The sequence below is a fragment of the Rhincodon typus genome, chromosome 6 (assembly GCF_021869965.1).
Source record: "Rhincodon typus isolate 14 chromosome 6, sRhiTyp1.1, whole genome shotgun sequence".
Classification (NCBI taxonomy): domain Eukaryota; kingdom Metazoa; phylum Chordata; class Chondrichthyes; order Orectolobiformes; family Rhincodontidae; genus Rhincodon; species Rhincodon typus.
The window spans coordinates 31,908,356-31,934,877 of record NC_063337.1 but is presented as its reverse complement, the minus strand read 5'-3'; the positions used below and the strand labels follow the sequence as shown (position 1 = coordinate 31,934,877).

The window sequence follows — 26,522 nt, the reverse complement described above, 5'->3', positions numbered from 1 at the left end:
GCTCCTTACGGTCCCCCAACCTTTAAACGCCCAAGCACATGCGCACAATACAGACAACGTGAGGGTGACGTTAGGAGAGCATCGCTAATGCGTTCCGAATGCGGCATTGCGTTCGCAATGTCTTCTGGGAGTTGTAGTCACATCTTCCGCACATTGCACATATTACGGACGGTATATGCCGGGTCCGACTTCAATTCCCGAAATGCCCCGCGTGCGAATCGGACCGGAAACAACGCAATGCCCCGTCGCTCAGCGATCAGACTTCTCCCCGTGCGCCATATTGAGTTTGAGAGAGAGTGGGTGAAGATGATAGGACGAGCGGCTGGACTGGTATCGTCTTGCAGAGGAACACAATGAGAACTCAGCAAAGCTGTCTTATCGGAATATGAAAGGGACAACGTAGAGGTTCTGATTTTGTCAGTGTTTAAAGTGTTGACTCAACTGTGAGCCGCCTGCTTTACAGATATTTTTGTTTGGTCTTCACCCTCCCTCCCCCTTCTGCCTCTCTTTAACTTGCGGTGGAAGCAAGTTTGTGTCCGGCTCTGCTCCGTTTGCAGTTGAGGCAGTTCGCACATTTTTACATTTAACGACAAGCGTCTCGCTTTTTGCTCAGCCTTCCTTGTGCTTTAATTGTGAATCAGGAAGGTTGTTTGAAGACAGAGCTGGTGATTGCTTCTGAGTTTCTATTTGTTTATTTTTCCTTCCTTTTTGGATTGAATTCCGCCCGTTGTGTTGAGGTAGCTTGGAGACTGAACGGATTGAGCTGCAAATACCCCAGGCAGTCGTCGTCTAATAAACGGATACAATTAAAAATGTCAAGCTGTATACCGGCGGACATGGTAAGAAGTATTGCACATTTTATTTATTCTTCCGCTGTCAGTTCCAAGTTCGCAGTGTGTTTATGTTAAAGGATTGTGTTTACGAAGGTGAGTTCTCCTTTCTATGACTAATCATGTCGAAGTGGAGAATAATTTAACTGTAACCAGGGAGCCGTGGGTTGCGGTTATTTGCTTGATGCAAATTTTATTTGGTGATGTGTTTTAAACGGGGGTTGGATAGTCGGTGGGGCTTTGAAGAGATGCGTTCTCTCAAATTCTTTGCGCATTAATAATACGTTAATATATTTTATGTACGCATGCAATCGGGTGGTTCCTGCTTTGAATGTTTGGTTAAGCCAGCGAGGGGGGTAAAATGCAACAGAACCGGTTTGCATACGCTCACCTTTTGATACGTAATTTGACAAACTAATTTTCAACCATTGAAAGTGAGTTTCATGCATCATTGTATTAACGTTGCATTTGCTCATACAATAATGATGCACAAGTTAAAATGTGAGGAATTACGTGGAGGTTTTTTTATGTTGAAGCAATATTTGGTCATTGGTTGGTTCCCGTTTTTCGGTGTTAGGGAGAAAAACATGACTAGTGTTTTTGAATAATAATACTACAGATACTAACCAGTCTCAATTGACTCGATGTTTGATTTCAAGGGATTAAATAAGGTTGTAGAATTCAGTTTCCAACTTTCTAAAACAGTAACCACATTATAAGAAATAGTAATAAATAATCAATATTTTTCATTCAGTATTTTATTTTTCTAATTTTATTAAATAACTAATTCCTTATTTTATTTCCTCTATATTATTTCTCAAGACTGTATGGCATTTGTAAGTGGAACTGATGACAGAAATAGCAAAATGGGAGTGTTACGATTTTGAAATGACTACATAATGTCTCTAAATGGATGTAAGATATAATACATTTGAGTAAGTACTAAATGATTTTACAGCCAGTTAAGTACTCTTTGAAGTGTAGTCATTTTTGTCATGTAGGAAATGCAGCTTTCAGTTTGCGTGCAGCAAGGTCTTGTAAACAGAATGCAATCATCTGTTTCAGCAATGTTGTACAAGCAATCAGAGATTGGCCAGCACACAAGCAATGATGCCTCTACTGTACAAAATGCTACCTTGCGAATTTATATGTTCATCTGAGAGAGAGAGAGATCCTTTTTATGTGAAAGTCAGCACCTCTGATGGTCAAGCTCACTCAGTAGTGAGCTTCTGGATTATATGTTCTCCAACCTTTTCCATGCGTTCAAAGGTGCCATCTGTAATTTCTACAGTACTGTGCTGCTCTCATAGACGTAGAAACTGGCTGCTTCACATTACAGAATGGTTTCTACAGCAGCCAGATGCACATTAAAATCGCTGCAGATTTTTCTGAGTTACTCTTTGTAGCCATTTCTCAAGAGACGTGCTACAAGAAAAAAATCAATTCTGTTTCAGTGGTGCAGTAAATAACTTCTTAAAGCAAGCATCGAACTGTAATGGCAGTGTAATCCAATGTTTACTGAAATACAATTTGTTTAATTTTTGAGATTTGAAAATAATTGTTTGCTCAAACTTCATTTAGTATAGAAATCTATCATTGATTATTTAAATTTTTAAGATTTACTTAGATCATGTGACAGGGCTTTTTTGGCAATGGGTAGGAGAGAGAGTAAAGTAGTCAAGGCAATAATGTAAGGGAGCTTGATATAATTAGAACATTGTTCTTTTAGAGCTGAAGTTAGATTAGATTTAGATTTTAGATTTAAGATTTAGACCTTATTGTCACGTGTACTCCAGTACAAAAGCGCAGGAGTACTGTGGAAAATGTTCAGTGTCGCCACGTGGTGCCACAAGTACCTATGTACAAAATCTTAACAAGGTAGAAAGAAGTAAGGAACAAAGTTAAAAGTTAAACATTACAGTCACTCTTAGTATAGTGTTAAAAAAAGAAATAAAGTTAAAAGTTAAGCATTACAGCTTTCAGTTGATTGCAGCTTTTGCACAAGGTATTCATATGTCATTCTGAAATCTGAAGATCCTGTCATAATTAAGATTGGGGAATTGGAATCTTGTTTTATTGTGCACCTAGTCAGTAGTAATGTTATGTCTCTAGACCGGTCTGATCTTTGGAGCCCGTCCCTTTAAAGTACTTGCAATTAGATGACTTGCTGAGACTATATGCAGCTCAGGCGAATCAGCTATTACTTACAGCAGGAAAGGAATTGAAATGGAAATAGTAAATGGAAAATATTAACTTCAGTTTTTGATCTTAAGGCAAGTAATACTGAAAAGACAGAGGTGTGACCTTCGGGTCCTCACTGTTCCAGGAAAATAGCTACATAAAACTTTGCAGATTCTCACATCTGGGCATTACCTCACTTTGATTTTTTTCAGTTTAAAAAGCAATAATAGATTAATTGGAATAAGTGGAATGCCATTTGTTTAATTTTAAATTTCAGTTTTGTACATTTTTTATGCTGTGAAGTTGGTAATTGTCCCCTGATGTTCTATTGAGTTTGAGACTTGAAGTGGCAGTTTATAATAATCTTTAGATTTGATCATTTTTGAGCAGATTTGTCCAGCTAGTTATGAGAGGTACATTCCCAAGCTTTGTTCCCTGTGACAGCATATTCAGAACATGATTTAAAAGGAGAAGGAATTTTTGTAAGAACAACACTAAAAAATGTGAATTGTGATTGTTTAATTGCATCAGGTGATTTGTATTTATTGGGTACTCCTCTGTGTTCAAATAATATCAGGTCCAGAGGGCTCTTGTGGTCAGTGGTCATGTCTCTATCTCTGAACCAGATGACTGGATTTGAGTCACCCTGCTATAGAGATGTGTCATAGCCTATCTACAAAGCTTGTTTAAATATAAGGTCTGGATGCTTCTTGTGGTACATAGTATGCATGCAGGCTTAAAGAGGGATTTAATAAAAGCAGAGTATTGTGGATGCTGGAAACAGGTTTGATGGTTGTGAGTACATAGTGAGATATGTCTGCCACTAAATTTTGGAAACCTTTAATGATCACGCTGTATTTTGCTATTCTTCCTGCCTGGCTGCCCAAATCATGGTGAAATGTGTGATTTTATAGGATGATTAGCTAGTTGCCTCTCATCTGAAAGTAGTGTCACTGGTTTGTAAAGGTTTAAGATATTGTATTTTTTGTCCTGTTTGAATTTTTGCTACAGATGCTAATCGAATGAGAAATGGGTTAAGTTTCAGTGTCTTCTATACAGTGTGTATTTGACAGTTTTACCAGTGTATTATAAATCCATAACTATCTGGGTGACACACCTAAGCAGCATATCTGATATTGGTTTTCTTTTGGGATTTGTTACTTTGAGTCCCATGGTAGGGTGAATTTGTGATCTGTGATGTGTCAAGTGCAGCACTGAGATAGAGGTATGTTTTTGGATTGCCAAACTTAGATCAGACACGAAACCACACTTCTGTCTCCATGTTCAAGTGGATATTAAGATATCTTTCCTTTTGAAGAGCAAACACTTGGCCAACTCCTCCCTTGATCAAAATCATTAAAACAGGTAGTAAGATTGTCTGTGCACAAAGTGACTGATTTGTTTTCATACATAGGTCACTATTTAACAGTTAACACGTTGTGTTTAGATCTTTTAAAATATTTATGGAGATACAAGCGTATACTTTGTGTTTTACAACCTTGATTGTACTTAGAAGACTCTTACAATAGAAACACCTTTTTGTTTTGATTTCTGACTATTTTTCATTTTTTCTTCACTACAGTTCAATCAAGGTAATAACCTTGGTGAACCAGGAAAGGCAATGTCTAGTTATTTTAACAGGCAATGGTGTTTGAGGAAGACAGTGCATTGTTTTGTGCTGGGCTGTTATGTGTCTGTATTTTCATGTATATAGATGGGCAACTATTGCAACAGGTGAACTTTGATTGAGGTTCTTCATAACTTTTGTAAGTTTTTTTTTGTTCTATTGCACTTGTGTTTTCTGCTTTGACATTTAATTTGGTACTGATATCAATGTGGGAATCCATTTGCATACTTTCACAAACCTTTTTCATTATAACTTGTTCAAACTGTGGTTGACTACTCCTCCACCCTGTACACCCTTGTTTCCTGTAACCTCCTGAAAAAACACGTGACAAAACACAAGTGAATTTAAATATTTTGCCCTCGTGCATAGTTTTTCTTTCTCACTGCTTCCTCTCTTAGACAGTTTTCTTTCAGCTTTTTGGCATTATATTTAGTAATTCTTCCAAAAGAACAGTTTTCACTTCCTTAGTTCATTCTGATCTAGCAAAACAACTCTGATGCCAAAGAAGGTGAGAGAAATCGAGTTAGATGTTTGGTCAGAGACATCTTAAATGAGAGTGATGTACTGCAGTAAATAAGGACTTTGGTAGTTGTGCAACTAGTGGGATGCACAGTAGGCTAGAGTTGGGGTGGAGATTACAAGATAGGACTTTGGATTGGAAGATGTTGCATGAATGGGTGAAACTTGGCTATGAAAGAACTGTTTTTGAGATTACATATCTTTGGTAGGGTTGGCAGTGGTGGTAGGCAGTGCTGATGGCCTCAGTAGGCGAATGAACTTTGCCAAGAATAACCTGGGGTATAACCTAGGAATAACCAAGAAAATCCCCGTTATCTTTGCACATCACAAAACACTTTCCCTAGTTCAGCACCAGCTTCCAATATTTTAATTAGATCAAGATGTCAGTATGGTGCTGTCGATGTAAACCTTACATTGCAAGGCATCTGTCAGTTTTGCTTAAAGTATTTACCAAAACTGCAACGCATTCAATTCTGCTGTTCCTAGTTATAGCATAATACATAAACAATAAGAATACTACACATAATTTTATTACTTAAACTGCTTTGCGTATTCTGTCAAATTTTAAGCAGGCCTGTAGATTGCAAGCATTTTGCCATTCTACTTTATGGTCCCCTCAGCTTTTGCTTTTCTGGAGTGAGATGTCCATCTAAGGGTGTGATCAGGAGCTGATCCAGTCCATCCAAAGTTAGTTCTCCTTAAACTAAGTCAAATTTGTAGCAATAGTAATTTCAGGTGGAAGTATAAGAAAAAGCAGTAGAGCATTTCTGACTTCATTTTGTTCGTTCAGTTACCTTCCACCCCCTCTCCTGTCCAGTGAAGTGGAGGCTTCTAAACCTCGGACTGTTCTCCCTCATAACAGGTCACTGAACTTGTAGTTAAAAACACAACTTTTCATTTCTTACTTTACCAAGAATCCAACTGAAATTGAGGCACTATTGGCGAATTTCTATCCTGTATACAAAGTAATCTTGGCCCATCAATGAAAGTGAAGAATATTACAAGCTTTTGTCTAAAATTAATGATTTCAGCTTGCAAAACAATTCAATTATTTCACAGCTTAGTAAATGTGTAAAAAATGAGATATGGTAACAAAATAAAACTAGAACCACCTAGACTGCAATTTGTTGATATATTATATGACTCCACATATTCCACACATTATGCTCTTGAAGAGTTGCATACTGACGCTATCTACATAATGTCCATTATGAACTTATTTCCCCAGTAGTCTATTGTGCTTCCTATGAAACAGATTTATCAGAAAAAATAGTTTTGAAATTGATTTGGAAAGATTAGTGCACAATATTTTAGTGAATTCGTATTGGTGAATAAATATTAAAGGATAATTGGCACTGACTACTCTTATAACAAAGCAGCAAAATATTCTTGTAGTATTTTGTCTTTCTGAGGTTGCTGAACTGTGAACTTGTCATGCATGTTGGTATTAAGATGTTTTCATTTTGGAATTTTCAGTTGATGTGCAAGTAATTTCTAACTGAAGGTTAAAGAGTGGATTATTGGAAAATACTAAATATGTGCTTGGAGGAGTGTTGTTTCTGAATCTTGACAATTGTATAAAATTTAGGTAATGGCTTCAGTTAAAGATGGCTTTGGAATGGCTTCTTTAAGGATTGTGAGAACCTGTTGTGTTTCAGCTAAATCTTATTGATTTACTGGAGTTCTGGTGACTCATTTGTCACTTAGGTCAAAGATGGAGAGATCTGCGAAATCATATTGTTTCGTAAGTCATATGACTTTCGTGTTTCTCTTATTGTTTTGTAAATGGGAGTAGAATAACAAAATCATTCTAATTTTTAGCTGTGATGGTAATCTTCAGCCTCACATCTGCAGTTGCTGGAAGGTGGAAAACGTCCTAACTGCAATAGCATAATTTCAGCAATGATGTCACATCCCCTTCAGCCAAGACACAGATGCCAACAGAGCGACGTGGATAGTTGTCCTTGAATTTGAGTTGTGCAAGTTGTCATGTTTAGCATGCTGAACAATGAGTTGCTTGGCTTAATAATGTGATAGTTAAAATTGTCACAGTGCAACTATGCTGGTTGCTAACTAGATTTTTCCTGCCTCTAATTTGTTACATTACAGTAATTTGAAATTTGCTAGGTAGTTGCAACTTGCTGATTTCTTTTTTTTGAAATCTGCAATAATACCAATGTGTGATATTGAACAAGAAATTGTTAAGTAACTTTTTGATTGCTACACCATAGATATGTTGCATCAACTGTTGCAGGTGTTTATTAATTTAAGTTTCAGGCATAACTTGATTGAAGTGGTGTTTACTGTGATTTCATTGTAACAATTATGAATTTTTTTCTGACTTAAGTAGGTTTGTGACAAACTTATTTTCAATTGAATCTGATATTTAAAGGTATTGTTACTTTAAAGTAGCTCATTCTTAGATACAGGTCCATTGTTGCCATTATCCAAATAACCATTTTTATGTGCTTTCATGGTGAATGTTAATAGATTGCTTGAACATGGGAGTCCATTATTCAAGACGAGACTGCAGAGTAGTTGGAAGTGCATGGAAAATAGGGTTGACAAATCTGTTAGAATTTTTTGAGGGGATAATGAGCAAGTTAAGCAAAGGAGAGCCAGTGGAGAGTGATCTGTTTGGATTTCCAGAATATTTTTGACAAGCTGCTGCACAGAAGGCTCTTAAATAAGATAAGAGCCCATGATGTTGGGGAGAAAGTACTGGTATGGCTGGAGGCTTGGCTTACTGGCAGAAGGAGAGAGTGGGAATAAAGGGCTCTTTTGCAAGTTGTTGCTGGTGACTAGTGATTCCACAAGGATCAGTGTTGGGACTACAACTATTCACTTTATACATTAATGATCGGGACAAAGGAACTGAGGACATTGTTGCTAAGTTTGCAGATAACCAAAGGTAGATGGAGGGACAGGTAGTGTTGAGGAAGCAGGGAAGCTGTAAAAGGACTTGGACAGGCTAGGATGGTGAGTTAAGAAATGGCAGAGTGAATACAATGTGGGAAAAGGTGAAGTTAAGAACTTTGGTAGGAAGCATAAAGGCATAGACTATTTTCTAATTGGGGAAAGGCTTCAGAAATCTGAAGCGTGAAGGGACGTAATCCTAGTTCAGGATTCTGTTAAGGTTAACATAAGGTACAGTTGGTAGTCAGGAAGGAAAATGTAATGTTAGCATTCATTTCAAGAAGACTAGAATGCAAGAGCAGAGATATACTGCTGATGTAGATAAGGCTGCAGTCAGACCGCTTTTGGAATATTGTGAGCAATTTTGGATTCTGTCACTGAGAAACGATGTGCTGACCTTGGAGGGGGTCCAGAGGAGGTTTAGAACAATGATTCCAGGGATGAAGAGAATATCATATGAAGAGCAATTGAGGACTGTTGGTCTGTGTACTTGATGGAGAAGGTCAGGGAGAAATCTGATTGAAACTTACAAAATACTGGGAGGCCTGGATAGTGTACACTTGGAGAAGATATTGCCACTAGTAGAAGAGACTAGGACCCAAGGGCACAGTTTCAGAATGAAGGGGCTACCCTTTAGAACTGAGATGTGTAGGAGACTCTTTGGTCAGAGGGTGGTGACTCTGGAACTCATTGCCGCTGAGGGCTGTGGAGGCCAAGTCATTGAGTGCATTTAAGTCAGAAATAGATGGGCTCTTGATCAGTAAGAGGATCAAGGGTTATGGGCAAAAGGCAAGAGAATGGGGTTGAGAAACATATTGGTCATGATTGAATGGCAGAGCAGAATTGATGTGTTGATTGGCCTAATTCTTCTCCCATATCTTATTGTCTTATGGTCTATATAAAAACTGAACCAGACCTTTAATCATTGAATGTGCAGTTTTTCAATTTTCGCGACTGTGCAGAACTAAAGCTTGACTCCCTCTCTATATCATAATAGAGTTCATGCAGTACATTTACAAAATTATGTTGGCCTTTTTGATAGGAAGATACATTTTACATGTCAGGACCACGTGGAAGTCCCAGTGTAGCTAAATCCACTGGAATTTCCAGGGAAGTTGAACCTCTTGGGAAATTACCCGGTGTCTGGAGCTCTCTGAAATGTCCCCTTCCCTGAGTTTGCCAGAGACTTCCACAATTCTGACTCGGTTACCTATTGGTTAGCTAGAGGACTTAAAACCTGCCGACCTCTGGCTGACTAGGGAAAGGAACCCTTTCCACCCTGACCTGACTTAAATTTATGCAATGTCATTCATAGCTTTGGAACTGTGAACTTTGAAAGAGGGTTAACTGCATTAGTGGCCCGTATTTTCTTTCTAGAATTGGGCTAGCCTTCCTGAAAACCAGCTGCATCCTGTGGAACAGGCTATTTATAACATTTGCCCTCGATGAAGTACTTTTCCAGTGTATTCATTGTAATGTCAGAAATTTGGTTGTCAGCTTGTGTGCTGCAAAAACCTTAGGCTATTCTGTCTGTCGTGACATCATGGTGTCACTACCCACAACCACTCATTGACACAAATTGCCATGGATGGTCTGTGTATGCATGAAATGAATGTAACTGATTTACAGGAAGACTAGTTTATTTTATTCATTCAAGGAATATTGCTGTTAGATTAATAACCTGTTCCAGGGAAATTGGCAACTGGTAGTGGTGAGCTGCCTTCTTGAACTCACTGTAGTCCTAAGCGATTAAAGCACCTGCAATGCTTTTAGATATTAAAGCACATGGTGTTCCACTTTTCCTCCAAGTCTCTCGACTTTCTCATTTCATCATGCACTGTAATTGCTACTTTGCTGGATCCTGCGATTCCCAACCTGAGTACCTCTACCCCATAGACTGCAGTGGTAAAGGAAGACATCATTCCACTCCTTACCTTGTGAAGTACTGCTAGGGGAGATAATGATGTCCTTAGCTGGTAAATGAAGGAGTAAAGATAGCCTAATTTAATGTTTTCGAAAAAAAAGTTCTCTACATGCAATTTTATTTATTAACAGCACTAACTTGAACTCATCTTGCCCATAAATTGTCAGACTGCTTGACTAACATCCTCTACTGGCTTGCATAAACATCAAAATAAATATTGCGATGACAAAATCATTGTTTTTGTTCTTACCACAAACCTCTCAACCTCATTATCGACTCTGTCCTTCTCCCTGGTTACTGCCTAAGGCCGAATCAGACTGTTCACAATTCTTGACTGCGAGATGAGCTTAGGACCACATTCTATGACTGAGATCCCATATTTCCATTTCTGTATGATTACTGAAGTCTTCCCTTGATGAGAAGATCCTGAGTAACGACCTGCATTTACCATTTCTGAATACTGCCCTCCCAGAGAGACCATGCAGTTTCAGAGCTACAGAACCACTAATGACATGGTACTTCCAAACAAAGCAATGCAAGAAAAGTGTCATGAGCAAAGCAAAAGTCTATACATGGTATTTGTAGACCATGCCGAGGCATTCAACATTGCGGACAGAGATAGACTTGAGAAATTCTTGATGCACTTGGTTGCCCACCTTGGTTCCTGGTCATAGTATAGCAGCTTCATTCAAATCAGCATGGAAGTTAAATATGACAGCAACCTTTTGAATCACTTCTGAATCTCCTGTGGTGTGATGCAGGAACGTATGCTGGCCCCAACCTAATTCATCATCTTCCATCAGCGCTGTTGCTGCAGCATCCTTGAGATTCAACTTCCTCTCAAGCCACACAATTTCATGATTTGGTCATATATTGTTATTACTACTACTTTGCCACTGGAAAGAGGACAAAAGAATGGATCTAATCATGCCTAGCCACCACTGAATCTTAAGAAGGAGAGGAGACCTTATTGAAACACATAAGATTCTTAGGGGGCTTGTCAAGGTAGATGCGGAGAGGTTGTTTGTACTTGTGAGAGAATATAAAAGCAGAGGGCATAATCTCGGGAGTAAGAAGTCACCCATTTAAGACAGATGAAGAATTTCTTTGAGGGTAAGTGACTGTGGAATTATTTGCAAAAGAGGTTAATTGGGGCTGGATTGTTGGTCTGTTCAAGACATTAAAATAGACAGATGTCTAATCATTAAAGCAGTCAAGAGGTGTGGGGAAAATGCAGGGGAATAGAGTCGAGGATTTCAGATCAGTCTCAATCCCATTGAATGGCAGCAATCTTGATGGGACAAATGGCCTACTTCTGCGTCCATGTCTTATTGTAACAGAAATGCAGCAAATTTTTTTTTTGGGATTCACCAGTAGTATAATATTTCTGTCATTAATTCTTCCATAACAAACAATGTTTGTCTAATTGAACCATGTGACATGTCCCTGTAATGTCTCGAGCATAGCTTAGTTAAATGACAGTTGTCTTGCTGTTTTTCTCTGTTTTTTGGAATGTGAATAATTAAAACAAAAGCTTGCAGTTATGTAGATGCTTAACTCAGATTGGAAATCATTTGAGGTTTAAATTCTAATGACGGCATGTAGGTAAAATTCTACAAGAACCTGGTATTTTCCAAGATTTTTTTAGAGGTGCAGTTGGTTGGGGGGGGCAGCAAATTATTGGGTAGGAAGGGGAGTAGAGGAGTGAGTTTCTGACTCGAATATTTCAATCCCCAAAGGGTTCGGACCTTCACAGTCTCCGCTTGTCTGGTGTGATGTTCTCCCCTTGATTTATCTTTAAGGTGTTGATGCTGTAATATGACTTGGTTTCTGCTTTTACGAGATTCATTTTGAGCAAATTTATTAAGTGATGCTTTAAGGCAATAAAGTGGTTACTAGGTAGATTTGATAGAAAATTGAATTTACAATAGTTAGGTAGGTTTTAAATTGAACTTGTTAGCTTGAATCAGGCATTCTATGATAATCAAGTCTTAAATATTGTATTTCAGGTAAGGTCTATTTATCCATGATTAACAATAAAATTGCTATGGCTGATTTTGCACAGCATAAATCATATAACCAGTGGCTGCCACTCCAGAAGGTTAAAGGAATGTATCTAAGATCAGCAGTCTATAAAGAACAATAAAATTGACATTACTGTATTTAGAAGATATGTTTTGAAATATAAAATTAAGAAAATATGTCAAGAAATCTTTGGTGAAGTGTTTAAACTAACACAAGTATTTATATACCATCTTCCATTACTTCAGAATGTCCCAAGGTTCTTGACAATCAATTAAATACTATTGACGTCTAATCTCATAATGTAGGAAATACAACAACTAATTTGTATGCAGCAAGTTCTCAGGAATAGTAGTGAATAATGCACCAGATTTTTTTTTCCAGGTGATTTGTTAAAGGATGAATTATTGGCCAGGATATTAGGAAAAATGCTCCATTCTTTGAAAAAGTGCTTTGGGATTTTTTTATATCCACCTAAAGAGGGTTCTAACTTCATGTTCCTCAAGTTAAACAAACCCAAACTAAATAGCATAAGATCATAAGAAATAGGCACACAAGTGTGTATTTCAGTTCCTTGAACCTGTTCTGCATTCAGTAAGACCATTGCTGATGTGATTGTGACTTTGACGCAACTTGCCTGAATGTCCGCAGTAACCCTGAGATTTGCTAGTAAATCAACATGTTTAATTTGGCCTTTAATTCACTCCCAGTCTGGCAACACCTCAGTGGTCAAGGATATTCAGCCTCAAATCTTTGGGTAAACTTCCTCCAAGGGGCCTTTGAGATCTGCAACAATGCAGAATTGCTGATAGCCAAGTCCTGTACCCATGAAGATGGCCTTAGCTGTGATCTTGGGTTCATGTCGCGCAACATGTGATCCCACCACACTTCTGTATTTGTAAAATCTTCCTTACTGTCCTGTTTTGACACCATCACCTTGATTAATTATGATCTCTACCTTAATTAGTTTGCTCAAAAATTAAATGACACCAGGTTATAGTCCAACAGGTTTATTTGGAAACGCGAGCCTTCGGAGCGAGACTGGTGTTGTATGATTTTTGACCTTGTCCGCCCCAGTCCAACATTGGCACCTCCACATCTTAATTAGTTTGTACAGTTTTAGATTACTTACGACTTTGGTTAGACCCTCAGCATGTGTTTTTTTATTTCTATCATGTTATTCTAGTCATTTGATTTCTCTCCAGCACTGCTTTATTTTTAATTTTTTGTAATTATCTCTCTGCCTCATTTAATCGAATTATAGGTCATCCCTTCACTCGTTATTAAGCTGTTGACTCTTTACTCCCCCATCGGACACTTGATCACCTGCAGAAACTTTTTGTTGAACACTCCACTCACACCATTTGTGTAAGCTTTTGATCTCTCTGCCTATAAATTCTGTATCTGTGTGCATCTTTTTCAGTTCACCTGACGAAGGGGCTACGTTCCAAAAGCTTGTGATTTCAAATAAACCTGTTGGACTATAACCCAGTGTCATGTGATTTCTGACTTTGTCCACCCCAGTCTAATACTGGCATCTCCGCATCTTGAATTGAATGTATTTGGTGGTGCAACCTCCACTGGTCTCTTTGGGCTGAATTCTAAAGATTAATGGTCTTCAGAGAAGGAAGTTGTCCTCCTGTACATCTGAAATTGGAGGCCCCATATTTTTAAACAGTCCCATAAAGAGGAATATCTTCTCAGTACCTATTGTCAATCTCCTTCAGAATCTTGTACCTCTCAAATTCTCCTTTTGTTCTTAATTTCAATGAACGTAAAATATAACTTTAAATTATTCATCATTACACAACTCATTTATCCCCAGGAAACAACCTAGAAAACCTTTTTTTGAATTGCTTCAATGCACCCATATCTCTTAAATAAGTTGATCAAAATTGTATGTGATTCCCCAGGTGTCATCCAACCAGTGCATTGTACAATAATAGCAAGACTTCCTGCGTGCTAACCTTTTAGTAGAGGATTTCCAGATTCCTCTGCATTCTGCACCGTTCCTTCATTTTAATAACTTTTTAAGTAAGCTTTCTTTAGTCTTCCTGCCAAATTGATTAACTTTAGAATTTCACATATTATTCTCTATCTGTATCCTTTTGCAGGCTGTTGTGTCCACTTGCTTTCCCACCTGTCTTTACAAATTTATCTTTACGAACATGATGATTGGTTCCTTCATTGAAGTCTATTAAAATCGATCCTAAACGATTGAGGCTTACACTGATCCCATTGATACTCCCCTTGTTATGGTTTGCCAACCTGAAAAAGACTGATTTATTTCAATATAGTTTCCTGAACGTTAGTCAGTCCTCAATCTAAGGTAATGTTCCCTTGTCACTCAGCATTTTTTACAAATACTTTTTGAAAATCAAATTGCAACGCATCTGGTCCCCCTTCAATCACCCTGCTGGTTAAATCCTACAATCTAGAGCTCTAGTAAGTTCATCCAACATGATTTTCCTTACCAAAAAAAACAGTTTGACCCTACGTGATTGTATTATGATTTTCTGAATGTCCTGCTTCTACCACCTTATTGAATTCTAATGCTTAGTCAGTAGCTTTTGTTAGACTAAAAAGCCAAAAGCTCCTGTTTTCTGTTCTCCTTCCTTCTTAAATAGAGGCAATTTGCTTGCGTTTTTCCAAACTGCTGTGACCTTTAACAAAAGCTAAAGAGTATTTAAGATTACAGCTAATGCCTCCACTATTCTTATGAACACTTCTTTTAAGACACAAAAATGCAGTTCATCAGATTCACACGACTTTTTATTTGGCCTTTAGTATTTCTAATTAGTACTTCTAATAATATCACTCCCGGATAAAGTATTGTTCTGTTTTATGGAGGAATAAATTTCGCAATCACTCACCTACAAACTCATTTACTGAATGCCTCCAGACTTCAGTTGTCTAGTTTCACTGTCTCCAGCTTCTGAACATACAAACAAGGAACAAAAGTAGGCCACTCAGCCCTTAAAGTCTGCTCTTCCGTTCAATAAGGTCATGGCTGATCTACTTTTAACCCCAACTCTACATTCCTGAATATCTCTGATAATCTATCACTCCTTTATAATCAAGAATCTATCTATCTTTGCATTTAAAAAGAGATTCTGCATCCGCTGCATTGTGGGGAAAGGAATTCCAAAGACTCTCAACCCACTGAGAGGAAGAAATGTTTCTTCTTCTCTGTTTGAAATGGATGCCCCATTATTTTTAAATTATGATCTTTAGATTCTCCCACAACAGGAAACATAATTTCAGCATCCACCTGGTCAAGTCCCCTCAGGATCTTTCATGTTTAAATTAAGTCACCTGTGGCTGTTCTAAATTCCAGAGGATATGCATCTAGCCAGTCTTGCCTTTCTCGTTAAGTAATCTGCTCTGTCCAAGTGTAAGTCTTGTGAACCTTCTCTGAACAGCATGTGATAACATCCTTCCATATGTACGATGACCAGTACTGTGCACAGTACTTCAGATGCAGTTCCACCAATGCACTGTATAATTAAAACGTGTCCTCCCTAGTCTCGCATTCAATTTCCCTCACAATAAGCCATAACATACTGTTAGCTTTCCTGATTATTTAATGTACCTGCATGCTATCTTTCTGTAAAGACACCCAGATCTCTCTGCAATCTCTCACCGTTTAGGTTTTTTCAATTCTTTCTGTCAAAATGGACAGTTTCATACTTTCCCACATTGTACTCAATTTGCCGGTCCTTTGCCCATCTGACTTTCAACCTATCTGTAGCCCTTTGTAGGCGGCTTGTGTCCTCTTCACAATTCGCTTTGTTCCGTAAGTTTATGTCAACAGCAAATCTAGCTACCATACCTTCAATCTCTTCATCCAAATCATGTATGTAAATAACAGAGTTGAGGTCCCAACACTGACACCTAAGCATATGACTCACGACATCCTGCCAGACTGATAAAGACCTACTTCTTCCTATTCTCTGCTTCCTGAAGAAGCCAATCTTCTATCCACACTGATATATTAGCCTCTTCATCATGAACTTTTATTTTCTGCAATGACCTTTGATGCACCTTGTCAAATGCCTGCTGGATACAGTCCAATCACTGATTCCCCTTCATCTACAGCAAAAGTTACTTCTTCAAAGGACTTGATTAAATTAGTTAAACATGATTTCCCTTTGACAAAACCATGTTGCCTCTGCCTAGTTACCTTGAACTTACCTGATTGCCCTGTTTATTTTGTCTTTTGTAATTGCTTCAAATATTTTCCCTATGACAAATGTTAAGCTAGCTGGCCTACAATTTCCTATTTTGTGCCTCCCTTCTACCTTTTTAAATAAGAATTATAATAGTTGTTTTCCACTCTGAAACAAGCTTCCCTGAATCTAAGATAACGCAGTGTGGAGCTGGAGGAACACAGGCCAGGCAGCATCAGAGGAACAGGAAAGTTGACGTTTCGGGTCGGGACCCTTCTTTAGATTCAGAGAATTTCTGAATTTCTGATTAGTTCTGTTTTCAGATCCCAAGAGGAAATCCATAAAACAGACGAAAACAGACCCTTCGGTCCAACTTGTACATGATGACCAGACATCCTAAATTAACCTAGTCCCATTTGCCAGCGTTTAGCCCATATCCCTCTAAACCCTTCCTATTCATATAACCATCCATTTGCCTTTTAAATGTTGTAATTGTACCAGACTCTTCCATCTCCTCTGGCAGTTAATTCCATACACACACCACCCGCTGCATGGAAAGGTAGTCCTTTTTAAATCTTTCCCCTCTCACCTTAAACTTATGCCCTCATTTTAGAGTCCCTATCCTGAGGAAAACACCTTGGCTATTCACCCTATCCATGCCACGTATGATTTATAAATGTCTATAAGGCACCCCTCAGTCTCTGACGCTCCGGGAAAATAGCCCCAGCCTATTTAGCCTCTTCCTATAGCTCAAATCCCTCTGACCCTGGCAATATCCTTATGAATCTTTTCTGAACCCTTTCAAGTTTCGCAACATCTTTCCAATAGCAGGGAGACCAGAATTGCACACCGTATTCCAGAAGTGGCCTAACCAATCTACAAGTTTGACTGTCTATTTTTGGATTTGTCTGTTATGTACGGCTTTGTAACTAAAGGGTTTCCACATGGATGTGCATGTGTGCGTGCATAGCTTTCTTCCGGTGCTAGACCAGAACAGCCACTGTTCATTCACTACACTGACTTTTCTAACTTAATCAATTTGCCAGATTTAAGCACTCTGTCTTGCTGCACTCAGTCACACTCTGCCTTCATGCTACTTAATTCCTACGTCAGCAAAACCCGTATTTATAATCTAATATTCCGGGGACCAATTCTAAATTATGTCACATCATTATGTTATGTCAGATCAGGAACTATCAGGCATTTCGACAGAACTTCTACAGTGTGTAAGTCTTCATGCCGGCTGAGTGGTAGCACATGTGCCTCAGAATCAGAAGGTTGTAGCTACAAGCCTGAAAGCAGAGACTTGAGCCCATTATCTAGGTCAAAAACATTGCTGATGGAGAGATTGCAGCCTTGTCAATTACGCTGTCTTTTGGATGAGATGTTAAACTGAGACATAGCTGACATTCTCAGGTAGAAAGAAAGATTGGTCTTCATAGTGCCTTTCACAACAACAAAATGACCCAAAGCTCTATACAAGCAATAAAGTACTTTGGTAGTATAGCCACTTATGTGCAAATTGGCTGCTGCATTTCCTCCATAAGATCCCACAAACACTAGTATGCTGATAGCCAGATAATCTGATAAAATCTAATGTAATTGTTGATTGAAGGATAAATGTTGGCCAGGCTGCTGAGAATAATTCTGCTTTACTTTGAACTAGCACCATGAAATCTTTTCCATTCACCACCCTTTATTTTTTGTACTCAAGCATTGGAGTGGAATTTGAGCCCATAATCTTCTCACGCAGTCAGAGTGCTGCCCACTGAGCAATAATATAAAAACTCCAAAGGCACTATTGAAGAGCAGAAGCATTTTCCTGGTTTTCTGGCCAATATGTGTCCTTCAAACAAAGACACCAAAAACAGATTTTTTGGTCAGTGAAGGAAGCTTGGGAGCTTTCTTTGTGCAAATCGGCTGCTGTATTCTTCTGCATTATAACAGTTACTCTTCATTTCAGAAGTACTTCTGGCTGTGAAATGTTTGGAAAGTCCTGAATTTGTGAAGGCTGTGATATCAATGCAAATTCCTTTTTGAAATGTTGTTGCCTAGCTGTCTTCTGAAAATCAGCTTTAAGTGGTGTGCTCAAAATTGCATCGCACACTTGAATCACTAGGGGCCTGCATCTAACTTACAGTATTTTTGCAATACAAATATGTAAAGCCAGAGGGAATTAGAACTACAGTGTAGAGTGCATTCTGGGAAATAACTAATGTAGAACCAAAAGCTTTCAACTAAACTTATCATATTGAGATAAACATTAGAATTGTGGAAACATTAAAAACATTGGAATGTTCATACACTTAAGGTAAATTAGAATCAAAATCAGCAGAAAAAGCTTAAAGATTCATGTCAAAGTATACACTTCAATTCCAAATGAACAAAGGGATAAATAAACTTGACAAAATTCTGTATTTAAAAAGTATGGCAGGTACAATGAAATACTTTATTCCAGCTATTTGTAACTGATGCAAGGTAGTCAGCATTTATTACCTGTCTGACTAACCATGTATGCATTTTATTGTCTAATTAAAGATGGTGTGTCTGTTTCCCATGACATCAGGATTATTTTATTGCAGCTTTCTTGTTGGAGCAATGTTTTTAAGCATCTGTTCATTCTTTTGAGAGGATTTGTAATTAATCTCAATATATGTAAAAGTATATTCATTAGTACAGATTACTGTAAACTTCAGGTGAACTAGCATGGAGTAAGGATTAAAAAAAATCAGTCATATGCCTCAGTAGTTAAGCACAGAGTTTGATATATAACTGAGATTGAGAGATTCAAATTTGTAATTACATTCAAGTGTAATTTAACAGGACATAAATAAATGTCCTTTGTTAAGTGGTTAGATTTAAATACTATTTCTGACTATATTAGAATTTCCAAAGTGAATTTGATTCTCTTGCATTTTTGACTGCTATCAATTTGGTTAATACTTCGTGTTCCATGGTTCATAATTCACATTGTTCACCAGGACTGAGGGAGGTGGAGTTGAGGTAGACAGTTGAATAATGCTCTAGGCTGAAAGGGTCAAATGGTATACGGTTCTACTTGTTTATGTTCCTGAACAAATGCAGATAATCTGAAAGGAACACATACAACCCAGGGAACCTAGTGATTTCCCCTAATCTCCCTCAAATCCTTGTATGAACTTCTTAACTGACTTCAGTTATTTTGTTTGTTGGGAGAATGTGTGGATAGGAAATAGTGTTGCAAATCCAACTTTTTTTTGAACGAGGTGGTTTGCATGCAGATGCAAGCAACATTAAATACATATATTTAGGTTACCAACTAAACAGCTTACAGTTATGTAGCATCTTTAGTACAGAAAAATATCCCAAGGTGCTTCACAAAGACAGTGGCAGGCAAAACCATGTAATATTTTCATTATGATCATTAAGACGAGTCAAATTTTGAGGTGTTTTTCATCATATTTCTTTAAAAAAACATCTACAGGTTAGCAAGATATACCTAATTTGTATATTTTCAGTTTTATTTATTGCATGGACTCCTCATTCAGGTTTTGGTTTAGTTATCTTGCATGGTTATTGTAGTTCTGCATCATTTATGTGGTGAAATCGCATTGACAGGGAGTTAAATATTGTTTGCCATTAAAAAGCTTATTGCACTGCAATGGGATTATTCATTGTTAAATCTAATGATTTGTGTACTGATCGAAGTAGATTTTAGAATAGCAAGAGCTTCTGAACATCGATCTTTGATATGTTGAATATTGCTTCTGATTTGAACTTCAACTATAAACATTAGCAATGAGCGTTGATTTATGTATTTTGGATGAGGCTTGAGTTTGAAAGACTTAAATGCAAGTTCAATCATATGCTATATTCCTGTTGCCATTTCAGTTATTGTCACTTGTATTTCATCTTTATGAAATCCAAACTGCCAAATTGTGCTAAAGTCCATAGCTTAGTGCTTTTTAATTGTTATAGCTTTTAAATAAAAATGTAAGTGTTTATAAATTTGCTGACTGGGGAAATTGGATGGTGTGAGAGGCTGACTACATGGAGAAAGAAATGTGATTAGTATTCATTCCCCCCAGGATGCTTCAGTAAATATGTCAATTCAATTCTATCACTCCATTGTACGGGCTGGCGAGAATTCTGTAGCAGTTCCTGGAATGACACCAAGTGATTTGTAAAGCAACACCTAACTGTTTCATTAGAAAATCAAAAATAAGATCAGAATTATTTAGTTCCCTTAACTCCCACTGTTAACTTGATGGCTGCTTGTTTCATTTATCTAATTTTAATTTTATGGTTTTTTTTTAGATGTATTTTACAACTTTAAAAAGGGAAATAAAAGATTTATTTAACCACTCGTGTGGGCAATCTGAATAGGCTGTACAATGTGCTGTTTTGTTATATGCCTTATAATGTCTTAATCAGATATTGGCGACATTTTTTGGATCAAAGTCTGAGACTTTTAGATACATAAATCTAGTGCAACTGCCACACAAGGTGAACTTAACAATGTTGTTAGCATTATTTTGTAATATTGCTGATGTAATTCTGTTCCTAATCTGGAATATCAACTTGACTGACAGCGAATATTCTTGTCTCTTGAGTCAGAAGGTTTCTGGTTCAAGCAATTTTCCACCTCCATAGCACAGAATTGAAGAACTGCAATATTGTTTGAAATAAGTTGTTAAGCCGGTGACTGTTTGTATGGACTTGTGAAATATCATGGCTCTGTTTAAAGGACAGGGGTGTGGGGTGTTCATCTGGCCAACAATTATCCCTCAGCAAATAGTGCTGCTACAGGTTAAATCTGAGATTGCTGTTTTTTTTTTGTAGTCTTGCATCCATATTTCCTGAATGAACATCGTAAAATATAGCACATTCTACAGAGATCTGTTTTTCTTCACTGTCCCTCGTGTCTCAGACCAGGATTAATTTCTTGTTTTTGGATGTTACTATTCCAGTGTAATTCCAACTAAAATTTAGGACCATTTACTAATGAATGACATTCAGGGTACAGTTTAACCATACCAGTGGTAGTATGTGGTGCTGAGATCATAAGTCTTTACGATTACCCTAATAGAGGTTAACCTTTTCTCAGTAGCTACAGAATATGAGTTCAGATCCAACCATGGCTGTTTTAAAATTGAAATTTGGTCTATTTAAAAAGCATCTGGAAAATAAAACTGCATCAGTAAACATGAGAATTAAACTGAGTTGTTATAGGTTAACAGTTTAGTATCCTTCATGGATGGAAAGCCACAATCCATAAATTGATCTGCCATTGGGCCAAAGGGCCTGTTTCCACACTGTAGGGATTTTATGGTCTATGATCTATAATCTGACTTGCTGACCCAAATGAATGCATTTGATTTATGACTGCCATCCCAAGTTGCCTAGCAAGTTGCAACCATGAATAAAATGCTTTCACATTCTGTGTGTACTGCTGAAGGCCTGTGTACCAGAATTAGCTCTGTCCCCAGTTTAGCTGCCACGGTATAATTGTACCACTACACAAAGCCAGATGAAAAATTATGCAAAAGTACAAGGATGGATCCAAAAAAGTCCATTTCTTTTCCTATTGGCCCAACTCTTAGTCATCAGAATTATGATGGATAGTCATCAACTATGCCATCAAGAAGCACTTAGTATTAATGATGTATTCACAGAAACTAAGTTTGAGTTATAATGGGGCATATAGCTCCAGTCCTTGGTCCAAGCATGGTTCAGAAGTAAGCTGATCATATGACTGTCCTTGACATGGAGGCAGAATTGAACTGAACCTGGTACTGAGAATCTCGAGTAAAACTGAGGTTAATTGGCTTAAGGGGACATACCTTTGGGAGCAGAGCTGTATTTGGTGTAATGAATGACAGTCATGGTTTTTGGAAAGTCATAATCTTGCCCTTGGATATCACTGCCCAAAGACCAACTGTCTTCAGTTGCTTCTTAAACCTTCTTCCCTTTTTTGTCTTGGCATAAGTGCAACCTCTTGCTAATAATTGCACAATATTCCTGCAGCATACAAAATTCACCATATTTCATCTCTGATATCCAGTCTTAAATCTATAAGATTCATGTAACATCTGGGAATGACCAATAGCAAAGAAGAGCAGAACCACTCCCCGTTTTCATTCTGTCATATAATTGTTGTAAAATCTCTTATCAACTTCCTGACATCAGTGTTGATTGAAAACCGAACAGGGCCAGCCCTGTTATTAAAGCAGGTGAGTCTGGGTACACTTAGATAACTAGCTCACCTAGATTCCACATAGTTGCTCCACCATCTACAAAATATTCAGTATGATGGAATATTTTCTACTTATTTCAATGGATGGAGCTCCAGCAATGCATGTTTGACACCTATTAGGATAAGGCATTGCATTTTACTAGCAATTAAACTAAATTTCCATTCTTTCGTTGCAATTGCACCTTGATTAAGTGTGTCCTGTTTGTAGGATGTGCTGCTGCAAGCTGAGAGAGCTTCTTCAATAGTACTCTCCAACCTCTGATGCCCACTACATAGAATGACCACTAGCACATGGGAATACCATTACTTTGAAGTCCCCCTTAAACTCATTATTCTGACTTGGACATGTATTGCGATTACATCATCAGTACCAGGTCAAAATCCTGAAACACTCTTTTTATAACGTCAGTTTCGAATCAACTTCGCATAAGCTGTAGCAGTTCAATAAAACCCAGTATCTTGTCAAGGCAAGAGATTGATAATAGATCTAACCTTGGTATCAACACCTACATCCTGAGAATGATAGTTCATAAAATGCTGTCCTGAGTTTTTGTAGCGTAGATTAAGGAATAGAATAGCATGTTATTAGTAATTGGCTTTAAATTAGAATACTGTCAAGAAAGAAAGACATGCATTTTTGTAATTTTTTTTCATAACTTCAGGATGTCACAAAGTGCTTGACTGCCAATGTACTACTTGAGGTGCTGTCACCGTAACAGTGTAGAAAACATGGCAGCTGCTATGCACGCAGCAGGATCTTATAAACAATAATGATGACCAGATTTTTTGGGGGGCTCTGGTGGTGCATTAATAGTCTGGACTAAGAATCCCAGTTTCAAGTCCCATGTGCTCCAGAGGTAAGTAATAACATCTGTAAACAGGTTGATTAGAAAATATCTGATGACAGATTTTTTTTTAAAAAGTGTTCAATAAGGGATCAATATTGGCCAATGCGCTCGGGACAACTTAGGGCTGTTGTTGTGCAGTGGTAGTGTCCCTACTTCTGAGCGAGGTGACCTGGGTTCAAAGCCCAGTATATAGTAACATCTCTGAACAGATTGATTGGAACATATCAACAAGGACAACTCACCTAGTGGTCTTCAAGATATTGCCATCGATTAGCATGCGGATGCGTCCTTAGTTTAATGACTCATCTGAAAGCATTTCAATGGTGCAGCCTTCCTGTCAGCCTTCATGTTTGTATTTGAGCCATGATTGGAAGCTGCCCCACTAAATGTAACAGCAGAAGCAGGCCATTCAGCCCGTTGAGGCAGCTCCTCCACTTAATGAATCACAGATCTGATCATCCTCAATTCTTCTTTCTTGTCTTTTCCCCACAACCGTCAACTCTCTTTATGGATTAAAAATCTGTGCATATCAGCCTTGAGCATACTTATTGGTCGAGACTCAACAGCCTTCTGTGGTCAAGAATCCCAGATATTCATTACCCTCTGAGAGAAGAAATTCCTCCTCGTCCCCATTGAAATGGGTGACCCCTTATTCTTTGATTATATTCTCTGATCCTATGTTCATCCACAAGAGGAAACGACCTCCCTGCATCTCCTAAATTCCAATTTATACAATCCCAACCTGCTGAAACTCTTCTCATAAGAAAATTTCTCTATACCTGGAATCAAACTAGTGAACCTTTTCTGGACTGTCTCCAATGCCGGCATATATTTTCTTAGATAAGGGGACTGAAACTGCAGTCAGTATTCTGTGGTCTGACAAATGCCTTGCATAGCTTTATCAAGACTTCCTATTTTTGAGAAAGTAAGAGCTAGGATTAAACAAATCAACCCCTTGAACCTGCACTGTCATTTGATACAGTCATAGCTGCTGTGATCTCAGTGTCAACTCCACTTTCCTGTCTGCTCTCCATAACCCTCAATTGATTACAAATTGAATAAATTTGAGGGGAGAGATTTTTAATGTCCTGGCATCCACCACTTTCTGTGGTAATGAAGTCCACAGATTCTCAAGCCTTGGAGAGAAGTAATTTCTCATCTGTTTTAAATTTGCCACCCCAATCCTAAAACTATGACCTCTCGTTCTAGGTTGCCCCACATGAAGAAACATAGTCTGCATGTCAACTTTGTCAATCCCCTTTAGCATCCTATAAACCTCAATTAATCCTTTCATTCTTCTAAACTCCAGCGACCATAAGCCTAAACTGCTCAATCTGTCTTCACAAGACAAACACCTCATCACTGGAATCAATCTAGTTAACTTCCTCTGAATTTCCTCCAATACAATGACATCCTTCCTCAAATAAGAGGACCACAATTGATTGCAATACCTCATGCGGTCTCACTAATGCCATAAACTCCATTTCCTTTGAAATAAAAGCTGACAGCCCATTAGCCTTCCTGTTACCTTCTGACCTTGGATGCTAGCTTTTTGTGATTAATGCACACGGACTTCCAAATTCCTCTGAGCTGCAACTATCTGTAGTCTGTCTTTTAAATAGTGTTCACCTCCTCTATTCTTACCAACGTGCATGACCTCACATTTTCCTAGATTATATTCCATCTGCCAAGTTTTTGCCCACTCAGTTTGTCTGTTTGTATTCTTTTGTAGTCTCTTTTACCATCCCCACAACTTGCCTTCCCACTTATTTTTATCCACAAACTTGGCAATAGTACACTCAACTTCCCTCATCCAAATCATTAAAATGATTGTGGCCCCATCATTGATTCCCTGGCACTCTATTCATTACAGGTTGCCATGCTGAAAATGTCCCCTTTATCTCAACTCTGTTTTATTAGTTAACCAATTCTCTATCCATGTTAACATGCCACCAGCAATGTCATGGGCTTTTATCTTAAGTAGCCGCCTTATTGTCAGCAGCAATCACTTGCTAAAGAATATGATTGTCTACCTAGGAAATTCTGCCTGCCTGGTTGTAGATCCTTGCATGGATAATAAGCCTGGTCATAGAGCTACATCTTGGCCACACTTTGGTAAGTGTTTCCAGCAGATGGGATTGGTCCTTGGCCTCAAGCAGTGACATGCATTTCTCAGGTTCCTTTTCTGTACTTCCCCTGATAAATTCCCCTGTTTCTGGCTGTATTATCATGGGGAACAAAGAAATGGCTGACTGACTAAATATGTAGTTTGGCCCTGTATTCACAAAGGAAGACCAAATGAGATATAGGAACAAAATTAAGCTATTCAGCCCATGGATGTGCTCCACCATTCAATCTTGTTTCTCAGCCCCATTCTTTTGCCTTCTCCCCATAACCCTTGATCCCCTAACTAATCAAGAACTTATCTATCTCTGCCTTAAAGTCACTTAAAGACTTGGCCTCCACAGCCTTCTGCAGCAATGACTTTCACAGAATTACCACGCTCTGGCTGAAGAAATTCCTCCTTATCTCAGTTCTAAAGAGTCATTCCTTCACTCTGAGGCTATGCCCTTGGGTCCTAGTCTCTTATACTACTGGAAACAACATCTCCACATCCACCATATCTAGGCCCCCCAGTATTCTGTAAGTTTTTCAATGAGATTCCACTCCTTAGCCTTCTAAACTCCAAGTGTAGACTCTGAGTCCTCAACTGCTCTTCAAGAGACAATCTCTTCATCCACAAGATCATTCTGTGAACCTCCTTTGGGCTCCCTCCAACACCATGGCATCCTTCCTTAAATACAGAGCCGAAAGCCACTCTCAATATTCCAAATGCAGTCTGGCCAGAGCCTTATATCCTTGCATCTTGTATTCTGGCCCTCTTAAAATTAATGCTAATATTGCATTTGCTTTCCTAACTGCCAACTGAACCTGCGTGTTAACTTTAAGAGAATCCTGAAGTAGGACTCCCAGGTCCCTTTGTGCTTCAGACTACTGAAGCCTTTCCCTGTTTAGAAAATAGTCTTTGCCTCTCTGTTTCCTACTAAAGTGCATAACCTCAAAATTTCCCATTTTGTTATCCACCTGCCACTTCTTTGTCCACTCTTCTAGCCTGTCGAAGCCGTTCCCATTTCCTTGACACAACATGACCCTCCATTTATCTGCAAACATGGCTCGGTTCGCAATAAACAACTGCACCTCCCGGTCGCGAACCATTTCAACTCCCCCTCCCATTCCTCAGACGACATGTC

The 26,522-nt window shown here is 38.3% G+C and overlaps 1 protein-coding gene across 3 annotated transcripts in view; it reads left to right on the top strand.

The window, feature by feature from the left end:
* Positions 1-239: 239 nt before the first annotated feature.
* The window catches only part of ubl3a (ubiquitin-like 3a), a 79,037-nt gene continuing 52,754 nt past the window's right edge, over positions 240-26,522 (top strand). Inside the window, exons 1-2 of one of the 3 annotated variants that reach the window (XM_048597785.1) lie at positions 264-416; positions 742-839. In XM_048597785.1, coding sequence (XP_048453742.1) covers positions 813-839 — 27 coding nt within the window. In that variant the 5' untranslated portion in view covers positions 264-416; positions 742-812. Of the gene's footprint in view, positions 840-26,522 lie in introns of all 3 variants that reach the window. The other 2 variants (XM_048597786.1, XM_048597787.1) reach the window with 2 other exon arrangements.